Consider the following 12874-nt stretch of genomic DNA (forward strand, 5'->3'; position numbering starts at 1 on the left):
CTGACTCTACCAGTGCTGACAGCTAGGGATGTGGATTTAGTCTCATACTTCCCAACAGGCCCTCCCTAAATACCTTAAAACCTCCCAGAGGCTGGGTGCCTCCATGTTTCATTAGTCCTCCTGTCCAGGAATGCAGAGCCACAGTGATTAATACTGTCACAGTCATCCTTCCCTACCCACCCCACCAAATTTGCAGAACCATGGGTATCCCTTTTCCTTGCATATAATGTGCACCCCATTTTCCCCAACTGTTTTTTTCTGGGGGGGAAAGGGGGAACGTGCAGATTATATGCAAGAAAATATGGAAGAAGACCAAGTCTGTCATTATATTGAATTTCTTAACATCTTCCAATAACCAGTAGTTCACAGGTTCTTTTATAATAATGATACTGTTTTCACCGCCCCCCCCCCCCAACTGCTCCAGATATGTGGACATGGAAGATAAATATTGGGAACATTGTTTATTACTATATGCTAGATCCAATCATTTAACAATGTTCTTATTGTCTCACTCAAAGTTACTTCTCATTCATAAAGGCAAAAATAACAAACCTTTAATAGTTTAAGTTCCTTTTTAAAACACAACTATTTATTAAAACATTTTAAAATCCAGAGCCAGAGAATGCTAAGTACAAATGCCATGGTCATGAAGTTGAATTTATTAAAAATAAATAAAATAAATAAATAAAAGTGGTAGGTACCTGGTGCTACTGGTTTATCTGCAGCTACAATTTGATGCAGACGACCTATAAGCTGTGAAGCCAGCTGATATGGGTCCTTTAGTAAAACTTTCTTGGATAACTTGAGAGTTTCACTTAACAGATTCAAGTCAAGTAATGTCCTGTGGGATGAATAAAAAAAACAAATGCTCTATCAATGTATTGTTTTTACATGGAAACTCAGAAAGACACAGGTGAGTTTAGTATTTTTTCATCTAAACAGAGTTTTATTAGGTTTTTTAAACTGAGACATTTGATGACCAAAGTAGATGGCAGATGTGCTTTGGTTGGAGACCTTGGCCCCAAGAGGAGAATGGGGCATAAGAATACGTTACCAGAATTTCAAATCCTGAGGACCTAATTAGTAGATGTAGTAGATAGTGACATTTATATATAAAATAATTGTTAGTGAAAGAGGATAGACCATGATAAAATACTACACTGCTGTTCAGAGGCAATACATACAATGCTGGAGTAGTGCATGGGAATAAAGAAGGGAGGCTCAGGCCTCATTTAATTTCCAGATCTATTACTATTATTATTGTACTTCTTAGGTTCTATTGTAAACTCACCTCTCAACACTAGCAGCTGCTTTTAAATCCTCTTCTATGCTGATCACTGATAAAGCACATGCTTTATGTAAAAGAAACTCATAGTTAAACAAGCATTCTGTTATTAACATGGGAATATTATTAGATTTGATCAGGTGATATGAAGTTCCAACAAGCTTGCGAAGGTTGAAAACATAACTGACTTTGGATTCCTTCTTCAAAACCCAGGCCAGAGGTTGGAAAGTGGTCATTTCACCATTTATTTTGGGAGCCTTGTGTCCCAGGTAGTAATCTGCAAAAGCAGCATGCAAAGACAGCTGCAAATCACATGTTTTCAGGTATCGCTCCATACAGATATGCTTCAGAAATGAATGAGCCCAGCTGAAAACATAGGTGTTTTCACTCCTTTGTTCTACCAGATGTTCTCCAAAATCTTTCTGAATTTTCATCCATAACACTTGGGGGAATGCTAAAACGGAGACCTTCTGATATTTTGTTATTTCCTGCATTACTGTTTCATCCAGGGACAAGAGATCAAGCAGTTCTTCCAGCGCTATACCATTTTTTGACAGAGTGATGTAGGCTGCCGTTCTTTTGATGACTTGCTCTCCATGGTTTTTTTCCATTTTTTCCATTAACCATGAGTACATTTTAGATAGATCTGGAGGAAGATATACCTTTGTCTCTAGGCTAAATGATGTCCACAAGAATGATTCTTTATAGGCACAAAACATATAGAGTGGTAGTGGGCAGGCTACACAAGCCTCTATTAAGAGTTGCTGCTGGTAAGTTGAGAGTATTCGACAATCTCTTTTCAACCAGCAAGTGATAAGATGATTTATTTCTGTAAATGTAAGAGAAGGTATTTGTAGAATATTCTGTTCTACTCCAATTTCCTGCAAAAACAAAATAATTTTAAATGAAAACAAAAGGATTGTGTGTGTGTTTTCTGTAGTTGTGTCTGTCTTCTCCAAAAACTGCCTTAAACAATTAAGTGCTTCCCTACCTTCTCACAATAGGCACAATCTTGCCTAAATTGACATACTCACATCCCCACTGAACTGGTAAAGGAGGAGAATTCAGCGCCAAAATAAATTTCAAGTAAGCATGTAATATTTTGATATTTCTAGATTCATTGAAAATATCCTGCGATGCATTTCTAATAAGACTCCTGGTATTTGTCATGTCACATTTTGTGTTCAGTAAATCAGGGAAAATCATGATATGCTCAAAGAAGGCTTTTATTTTTATAAAAGTAGTTATGTTAAAACTTGTTTTTCAGACAAAATGCCTACCCCACCATAATTAAACTACTCTTTTCCTGCACATGGTTATTTAATGATGTGCATTAGCCTAATAACACTGCACAGTAGGTTATTAGCACAGTTTTTGCCATGACACTCTACTGCACAGTTATTAGGCTAATGTGCAGTAAGCACCTCATGTAGATGCACCCACTGTGAGTCAAACCAGAACACCAAAGACAAACCTGATTCACAGCATATGCACTGAGGTATTGACATGGCATGCAATAGATGTAATATATATTTACTCTATTTCTTGCTAGGATTTGTTCACTGTACCATCCTGAACACGTTCTAAGAGTATAATAGTAAAATTAACATGGCATTGTAATATTTTTTTAAATCACATGTATTCCTAATATAGTCCAAAGCTTCAAGCTATGAAAATACATGGCAGGATTGTTTTGTATCTGTCATAAATTACCTGTTTAACAACTGAGTTCACTAACCAAATATCAAACATACATGGACTTAAAAATTATAGAACAACAGACTAGACTAGAGTTCTGGGTTTCACCTGTTATACTACTCTTTTCCTGCAGTCAGATCTGTGCTAGCAGACCTCTGTGGCCTAACCAACCTCCACGGACAGAAGATCCATCTGTACAGTTCCAACTGCAGCAACAGGATACAAATCAATAGGAGCTGAAGACGGTCAGGTCATTGTAAATTTAGATCTTTACAGGTTAAGAACTTGATTCTGTGAGACTTTGCTCACAAGCACGATTCCACTGTTACCAATGGACTAACACTTGAATAAAGATTAGTCACATGGGTAGATGGCAGTCTTAATTTTCAAGCACAATGTTTAAAATAAATCAAAGGGGATATATCTTAGGGGATTTATTTATTTAGTGGGGAGGTGATTATGGACAGAAATGCTTTTGGTTGCATTCTGGAGGGTTAGTATGTACATTTTTTACTCTTTCTGAATTGTGTATATTTGGTTATATGTGTCCTAAATTATTCTAACCACATTTCATTATTCCCTTAATAAATAAAATACTCAAACATGAATAATAAAGAGTGAAACTAGATATTAAATGTCAACATACATTATGTTCCTTAATAGACAAACAATATTTTACCTTCAATGCTTTTAAGCATGAGCAGTTTGATTCTGTGGATGTAGAAACCATAAAATATACATTTTCAGGTAGTTTTGTGGGTATCCAGGATAAGTCAGCTCCATATTCCTCAGACAGCTCATCTAAACCATCCAGACTTATCAGAAGTGCTTTATCCTTTGTAGCAAATTCCAGCAATGAGGCAAACTCCTGAACCAATGCTTCAAAATCCTTATTTGAAAAAGAGGATATTTTTAGCCATGTGAAAATACTTGTCTTATTGTACTTGGTGCGTTTTATGCCTAACCCAGATGTCTCTGTGACCACTTTTGTCTGAGACGGGCTGGTTCTTCAGTAACAATGAGATCACTGAAGAAATCTGGCTCTTGTAGGAAGTACTGAGACCTGACTGGGAAAGATATAAAAGATGTGGAAGAGGACAAAGTCCTCAGTTTGTCTGGCATACAAATACTGTGCTACCACAGTGCTAGGACCCAAGAGATTCAGATATCTGTTAAGATGTCAGTGGAATACATGTGTAAGTAAGGTAAGCAGGATTTGAACAGAATGTTACTCTGTGCATCAACAGTATCCCTATACATGAGGCTGGCTTGAACGGGCTGCTTTGTAACCATAAAGAAGGAAGAGTCAAATCAATGAGAATGTAGTGGCATGCTGTACCAATTTTTTATCACTTTAAGTATGCTATATTTTATGGACTATCAAGTCTTGGTTTTGCTTTAAATTTAATTGGAAGCTCTAGATTTTCTTTTGCCCTGAAGCTTGCACTGAATTATGCTGCGACTTTAAGTAAGTGCTGGAAGTAGCAGCCATATGAATTCTGAGTACTGAAAATACTTAGGGAGGACAAATGTGATTTTTTTTGTTGCTATTTGCAAATTAAGCTATTACTGTTTTCCATTTTGGAATCAACTGAATGTCACAAGCACATCAATAACATTCTTGGTTGCAGCAGAGTTTCTTTAAATTGCTTAAACAATAGTTATATGCCTCAGCGTTAGAACTAAATATAAAATAGTGTCAGCTAAATCCATCCACCCTGTTGTAATGAGGGGGAACAGATATACTTCCAATTGTAACCTCAGCAGAAGAATGGATTGCCAGTACAAATTGCTAACAGCAGCTGGTTGAGTGCATATTGGCATTCTTCTGCTTCACTGAGTAGGAGTAAAGCATCTCACTAGCTGCAATTGGTCAGTGCCTGCCATTGACACAGGATACAGGTTTCCCTCACTTACGCTGTACATGCGTTTCTGGAAAACAGCATATAACTCAAATTTGCATAAAGGGAACCCACTTTACAATGTAACAAATAGGGATATGTTGCAAGACCTTGACTGTACTGACCCCCAGACCCATTTCTACCACTTTTACAAGACAATTTTGGTACTCACCAACAGCAGACAGTACACACAAGCACAGGGTGGTGGCAAGTGTTACTATAATGGGGATGGCAACTACAGAAAACTGTCGCAGACAACGAACGAGGAACACAGATCCACACTGGAGACTATATTTTGCTGTGTATCATTCCTACAATGCAGTGCACAAAGCAGCTGACTGTGGGCTTCCACCACACTGGTCTCATAAGAGTGAATTTACCTTGCATATAACAAATTTTTGGTATATAAAGGGTCATCGCATAAGAATGAATTTGCACATACATAACTCATATAAAATGAAGGAAACCTGTATCTAACTTTAGAGTTTTCTCTGATTCTCATCATTGTTGTACCCAAAAGTTTTCCATAAAAAACCCCAAAAAACAGATCAGCAGATCTAAGTTCAAAGAAGGGTATATGTATATTTTTACCTGGCTCCAATACTAACTTTAAGATATGCAGAATGATCAGTAACCATCCCCCCACCCCCGAAATAAAAAGGACTTGGGATATCTTTTAAAAAGTCAATGAATTTTATAGGACTCTTTTCTTATCCACATTGTCTTTTCCTATTTGCTAAATACTGTTTTTGCCTTCCATACTTATAACCAAGTATGAAATTACCTTATCAATCTGTGTTGGCATTATTACGCTAAATTACACGTTTGACCAAATCCTGTAAGCTATCTGAACACAAATTAGCTGCTAAGGGGGTATACAGAAGTGCTCCATGCATGTTTCACGGTGCTATAATTTAGAGCACTTTTTATAGCACTATAAGGTGACAGAGTTCTTAAACATGACAGAAGTGCAGTGTTTGATCAGAGGGGCCTCTGAGCCTCCCTGCACTTTTCAGACTAGGAGGCAGGGAGCGCTCCACAGCCTCTTGGGGCTTCTCCACTGGTCACTTATTACAGGTACTAACTTAATGTGCAGTAACCAACACTACTGCACAGTAGCACCGGTGCAGTTTTTTAGTGACGCTAATGTGCAGTAGACTTATTCTACTGCGCATTAGCATGGTTTTTGCCATGACATGCTAATGTACAATAGAATTAGTCTACTTCACATTTAGTGTCTCTGTAGATGCACCCAGGGTGTGTACAGAAGTTGCTTTTTTGTCATTTAAAGTGATTTATTACTGTGACTTAACAAAGGGGCATGACTCTGCAGCACTTTAAAAATGGGTACAGCACTTAAAATTACCCCTTGTTAGATGAGATATTAAATTTGAAATCCTATATTTTACAGCACTTTAGTAGCCTATAGTGCTTTAAATAACTTTTGTACACTGGTCAAATTTCTGACCAGTGGAGAAGCCCCAGGAGGCTGTGAAGTACCCCTTGTCTCCTAGCCTGGAAAGTGTAGGACTGTTCAGAGGCCTCCCTGACCAAACCAGAAGTTGCTTTTTTCACCATTTAAAGCACTATTGCTGTGACTTAACAAAAGGTGCTAAATTAATGTACAGTAGACTAATAACAAGTGCTAACTGAAAGGTAATAACAGGTAATAACTTAATGCGAAGTAATAATGGCACATTAATGAACATGGAGATGCTCCCCCTAAGTACAATAATGAGATCTATAGAGATCAGAAAGTCCCTTGCCTGCCCAATTCTGACTGAAGTTAAAACACTGAAATTCTGCATTTGATAAGCTTTCGGGATTGTCCTCCATTAGTACTGTAGTTAATTTCCGCTGCATCTGCTGGTCATGAAACAGCAGAATGCCGCAGAAAATAACAGGTTCTAGCACGTGTGCTTTTAAAAAAAATACAAAATCTGAGACAGTCCCATCATGTAGTAATTTTAATTACAATCAATTTTTAGTTTTAAACTTAGATGCAGTTGCTTTTAAAAGTAGAGGTAGACCTAATCTGTAATGTCTTCAAAATTCAGTGACAAATAATCAGATCAGAACTAATCATCCAAGCCTATCTCTATTTACACCAGTTGGTGTTGATCCACTGTGACGGAGCAGGTTCAGTGCGACGTCACTTTATGGGCTGGAGCAAGGGGGCTGGTTGGTGATGGTGGCCATTTTCAGAGCTTAGTTATAAGGGCACAGGAGAGCAGTTTGTGGTAGCAGCTGTGGAGGCAACATCTGGCTGAATCCCTGCTCCAGGAACACCTTGGAGGTAAGGGTGAGGCTATGGGGAAGGAGGAGGCCTCACTGGTCCTGGACATGACCTGAAACTGTACCTTGCCAGGATAGGGAGGCCTGGTGGTCCAGCCTGTGGTGGGGCAGGGCCACTCAAATACCAGGACTGAGGACCTCCCCGGTGTAAGGTAGGTTGGGGTACTTAAACTCCTGCCCCCACCATAGGTGGGTATGTTAACATGCCCTAGAAGCAGGGCAGTGTAGTGGGCCAGATATGCTGAGAAGGGCACCTGAGCCTATCGAGGTGTTTGACCCCATGCCCTAGGAGCAGGGCAGTGTGGTGGGCCAAGCACAGTATGTGCCTCATTGTGGAGGCAGAGGTGCAGAGTAGGGTGCAGAGGGGCACCTGAAGGGCTGCACAAGAGTGGCAGTTGTGGGGTCTTGGAAAAAGGAGCGATGTGAGAGGGGCATAGTTGAGAGGCCCTGCAAATAAGTGGCAGTTGGGAACCCCTGGAGAAAGGAGGTGCAGGACAGTATTGGCCATGGCTGAGGAAAACTGGGGCCCTGAAGCTAGGCTGAGGAAGTCGAGGCCTGATGTGTGCCACCAGTGTGGAAGTCCAGTACCTGACTGATGAAAACTGAGGGCCAGGTGCTAGGCCATGGATGAGACCCGGTGTGTGCCACCAGGATGGAGGGCTGGTACAAGGCTGATGAAAACTGGTGCTGGGCTGAGGAAGATAAAGGCTCAGTGTGTGGCACCAGGTTGGAGGCCAAGAAAAAGGTCAATGAGTGTGTTATCTGCGAGGCATAGGACATGTGTAAAGGGAGTTCGGAGTGTGTATGTAGGGCCCATGGTACTGCTGGGCCTGCAAAGGGCAGCCTCCCACCTATTAATAAATGAACAATTGAACAGCAAGGCATGGCAAATGAAAGAGACAGGCAGTTTGCTCATTAACAAGGGGGTGGCTTGGTGTGGAGACCGGGCTTGTGAGATAGCTCTCTTGACATTAACATACAATATAATGAACTGGTTGAGCTATATTTCTTTTAAGAAAACATCCTCTTTAGAAAGCATTTTCATTCTTGACATGTACTTGGAGACTTGAAATTTGATGTTTCTGGTCAATGCATTTTTATAGGATTCAGAAAGTTTTCTTCGTTCCGTAAGTGTGATTCCTCATCATTTTCACTAATATGATCAGAGTTTTTGCCATATGCCCATCGTAAAAAAAAATCTGAGTTACTTTCTTTTAACGCTGAATAAAATATGTTACAAGCATAAACAGCATTATCCCTGACATTAACAGGATTCTCAGCGCATGTAAACTGCCATTCAATGGATGCAGCTATGACAGTTTCCAACTGTGGCGGCAAGATGCCCCCACAGGCTCCCAAAGGGGAGGGGGCAGTCCCTGTGGGCCCCAAGCCGCACAAGCAGCCCCTCCACCGGGAAACTTACCTTCGGGGGCTCAGCCGGACCTGGAGGAGGAGCCGTGGCTGTGCGAGGCAGCATTACGCCAGCTGTTTAATCAGCTGTTCCCCGGGCAGGGAACAGCGGAGCCAATTGCAGCAGCTGGAGCAGCCACCATGGGAAGACTAAAAGCCCCACCGGAACCCAGCTGGGGAGTGGAGAGGGAGCACACCGGTGTGGAGCACGCCCAGTGTGTTGAGGCTCCTGTGGTGGGCAGGAGCACTGCAGCCGGCTCAGTGCCAGCATCCAGAGCCAGGGGAAGCTGAGGCCCTGTAGAAGGCTGGGAGGGAGGAGGCAGTTCCACCACCTCTCCACCCCGCCCCCCTTTCCAGCGGTCTACTTGATAAAGAGCTTTAGAGGCGTCCCGCCCAGAGGCAGCAAGGAGGATGCCAGCCGACAGAAGCCTAGCCTGTCAGCATCCGAGGCAGAGATGCTAGCTGTAGTGATAACAGGGCTAGCCCACCAGAACCCACGCTAATGCTGGTCCCCCTTATGAGAGGGGTCGACGGGGCATGGCTGAACTACGCAGGCGTCACCCATTCAGTTGGCAAGTGGACGGGGTGTAGGGGAGGTGGAGCCCTGCGGAACATCACGTCAAGACCATGACTACTACCGTCCCCAGGGTCCCCCAGGAAGAAGATCTCCACTGAACCCCTCCCTTTCATTCAGTAACACCAAGTCGTGGCAGGTGAGTTGAGGGGAGGGGCCCCGCACCAGATGGATAGTATAGGTCCCGATGTAAACCACATCTTTGGCGCTGCCACACCAACACATAAGGATCTGCCACACTACTTCTTGATGGCTACCAGTAGAGACCTTGCCCCATACCCTTTCCTGCTTGCATCTTGTTACAGGTTTAAAGAAACAATAGGAAAATACATTGTTGTGACCAGGCTGGTATATTTTCAAAGGCTGAGGGAATAAAGGTAACTAGATACTGGCAATCAAAGATAAAAGATATCTGCAGTGGAAAAATGAAATGATATGTTTAAATTAGTTGTGCTTTATATGTATATGGGACTATACGTGTCTACACAGGATTATCAATTTAAAAAGAGGATTGTGAAAATTAAGTGTGCTTTATAGTTGTATACAAAATTTAGGCCTCCCACAATAATGGTATTACAGACTATAGCAGTGGGGGCCAACCTTTTTGGTAGGTGTGCCGCAAATTAGCCCCACACCCACCCGAGTGCCACTCTGATCCCCTTTCTCTGCCCGATTCACTGATCTGCTTTCTGCTCCCTGCCCTATCTGCCCATATGCTTCCTGCCTCCTCCCCAGTCTGCTGTATGCTACACACAGAGGCTGCCTTTGCCACTTGTGGCATTCATGCTGCAGGTTGGCCACCCCTGTACTACAATATATTAAATCATAACCATGCTGTGTCCTGAATGAATTGGTTATCTTAGTAGCAGAATCACCATATGATTTGTAATCTTACAAAAAGAACATTGATCAGTGCACCACCGAAGCAAAACTGAGATTTACTTTTGTTACCTCTGATAAGTTTATGGAGATCTGGTAAATGTCAGCAATTTGGTAGCAAAGGCTTAAGAGAACCAATCGGACATTTCTGCTTTCACCAGTAACACCAATAAATCGGATTATGACTCTGAGGTCCCTGTGAAAGAAAGAAATGCTGTTTTTCCACAAAAGCTTACTTCTTGATCTTAAGCAGGTTGTTTGGCATAATGACAATATCATTAAGGTCTCTCCACCAAAGCCCTTAGGCTGCCTGATTTTATGTTGCTCTCACCCAGCAACAGTTGAATGGATCTGTCATTTGCTCATTCATTAAACTCATATAACCTCAAATCCACATCTATTTAAACAGGTTAAATGGCAAAAACATGTCTCACACCAATATTTTAATTTTCAAAACCCCTGGATATGTTATGAAAGGAATTTCTTTTACATTAATATGGACCCCAACAGTGAATTCTTAAGCCAAGCTTCATATACAAAGAGCCTGATACCTGCTACTTGTTCTAGCGAGCCAAGGGAAGAGACAGAACGTCCTTCGTATCAACAATATACATTTTCTGTTTTCCATCAGTCTGAGTGATCCTTACCCTGGTATCCAATGAGGAGCTAAGGATGCTGCCTTTGCCATGAGAGTACTTTTTCCACTTCCTGCCTCTCCATGCAACACAATTAATTTTCTGTTTGAAGATAAAATCTGATTCTTCACATGACAGAGAAAAGTTTCTCTTCCTATGACACATTTAATCCTATATGAAATGGAGGTAGACATGGAAGCACGAAAAGCCAGTGTTAAAAATTTAAGCTAGTGTCACAAATCCCTCATATAATTTGGAAAACAAGGAAACCAAGGTGAAGGGGCAAAGAAAGTCAAGGCAGTAAATTTTCCAACTTTAAAGAAACATTTTCTTTGTGAGAAACAGAAGTTCAATCTCATCATACTTTTATCTATTTTCTGTATTGAAATTCTCACCGTCCCAAAGTTGTTTTTTTTACATAAAGTGGTAAATTAAAGACACACCCTTACTGATAATGAAATAATCTTTTCCTCAGTTTTGTATGCCTTGTTTTCCCATTATTTCATATTTTCCCCACACATCTAATATAGCTATAGTTTTTTTTTCTAGGCTAGTCAATCATAACTTCAGACAACTGCCCATTCTTCAATTAGATTATCAAATTTCTCAGTAAGTTATGTCTGAATTAATACTACTGAATCAAACTACCTCATCATCATCACTCCATTCATGAAACAGACATTTTAACATGTAAGTGTTTAATTTCTCTACTAGATGACCAATGTTCCAAATTATTTTTGCAAGCTCCATACTGTTTTCCATTCATGAAGACTAAGGGAGCATGTTATTAAGCTGGCCCCATGGAGAACCAGTGATGAAGGGATGCTCAAAATATACCGCTGGTTTGTTTTTTTTTAATTTGTTTAATTTCCAAAAAATGTCATTACTCATTTTTGTCCCTTGGAATTTGACAGGGAAATTGTGCTTAGTGACACTCTCTAATTCTCCATCAGAAAGAGAGTATATTTACTTGTGTTTATTAAAGAGGGTTGTTGACATCTGCCATGCATGCACGCTATGCACTCTGCTGTAGATTGGGAACTGGAGTCAGTATATTCTAGAGTCTCTATAGAGTCTATTTAGGAGTCAGTATATTCTAGATTCAGGTATTTTATTAGTTGGAAGCAGACAACCTGGAAAGGGACCAGTAACCAGCCTCAACTGTGTTCCCAAGGTAACTGTATCTATGATAGCTGAACTATAAGAATGTTGATTTTCTGTGACCAAGGAGTTTAGCATGGAGTCTGACTCATAGGTCATATAACACAATGAGACTTGCAGGAAGCAATATTTGCCACCTTTCTCATGGAATAAAATACACACTAACATAATGACCAGCAATCTGGGCTGATCCTAGACGACAATGTTTATCTAAATTAATATGTGTGCATAAAATTTCACAATCATAAAGCACATTTTAATGTCAGAGAAAGCTTGGGCCTAACCCATCTGAAGCATAAAATTCTTTTCACTCCATTATATTCTCTCAGAAATGGTTGATCATGGGCAATTAACCTAAGCTTCCTAAAAACTTCACTCCCTTCTACTAGAATCTGAGAGAAAGGCAGGCAAAGCTGGACACCGTTTTTTAACCTTTGCAACAAGTCTCAGTGCAGGCTGAGATGATATCTGCTGCCTGGGACCTCACTTCATCTATTTTTCACTTTACCCAAGCAATTATCTGGTACATTGTCTTATTCAGAAAATGAGGATGGGTGAAAATGGAAATTGAAATTGGAATTTCAATCCGGAAAATAGAGATTGAAATCTGCACTTGTTCTAAAATCTTCTCAGCAAACTGTTTCTTTAGAAAAAGTAAAACAAAATAAAAATTAAACCCAGCAACTATTGCCCCGATTTAGATGTCCTGTGCAGGATTTTCACATGCATACAAAGCCAGAAAGAAAACAGTGATATCCTGACACATGAAAGGAAAAATCTCAGTAAAATTTTAGTCGGGTAAACTATCCTAACTCCTCTTTTAACCAAACCATGTTCCATTTGTTTTGTGCTGATGTGTATAAAAGAAGCAGCAGCCCATTGCTGAACTCACAGTCCCTGGCAATGCTGGATGTGTTCTAGGATCTCTTCATCCCTGTGAATTTGGAGTATTTGCTTTCTTCTCCTTGCATCCAACACATCTGGAATTTTTTTTGATTTGATCAGCCTAATCAAAGAAAAGCAGAAAAAAAGGCTC

At 40.6% G+C, this 12874-nt stretch overlaps 1 protein-coding gene across 1 annotated transcript in view; it reads right to left on the reverse strand.

Annotated features, from left to right (window-relative positions):
- Positions 1-12874, reverse strand: part of LOC112550770 — a 74681-nt gene that overhangs the window by 38639 nt on the left and 23168 nt on the right. The window contains exons 12-17 of the mRNA XM_025207591.1: positions 12731-12844; positions 10690-10848; positions 10115-10238; positions 3663-3872; positions 1292-2166; positions 702-841 (exon numbers count right to left, since the gene is read on the reverse strand). Of these exons, the coding sequence (XP_025063376.1) occupies positions 702-841; positions 1292-2166; positions 3663-3872; positions 10115-10238; positions 10690-10848; positions 12731-12844 (1622 nt within the window). The remainder of the gene's footprint in view (positions 1-701; positions 842-1291; positions 2167-3662; positions 3873-10114; positions 10239-10689; positions 10849-12730; positions 12845-12874) is intronic.

This window comes from Alligator sinensis, unplaced genomic scaffold (assembly GCF_000455745.1).
Source record: "Alligator sinensis unplaced genomic scaffold, ASM45574v1 scaffold354_1, whole genome shotgun sequence".
Lineage (NCBI taxonomy): Eukaryota > Metazoa > Chordata > Crocodylia > Alligatoridae > Alligator > Alligator sinensis.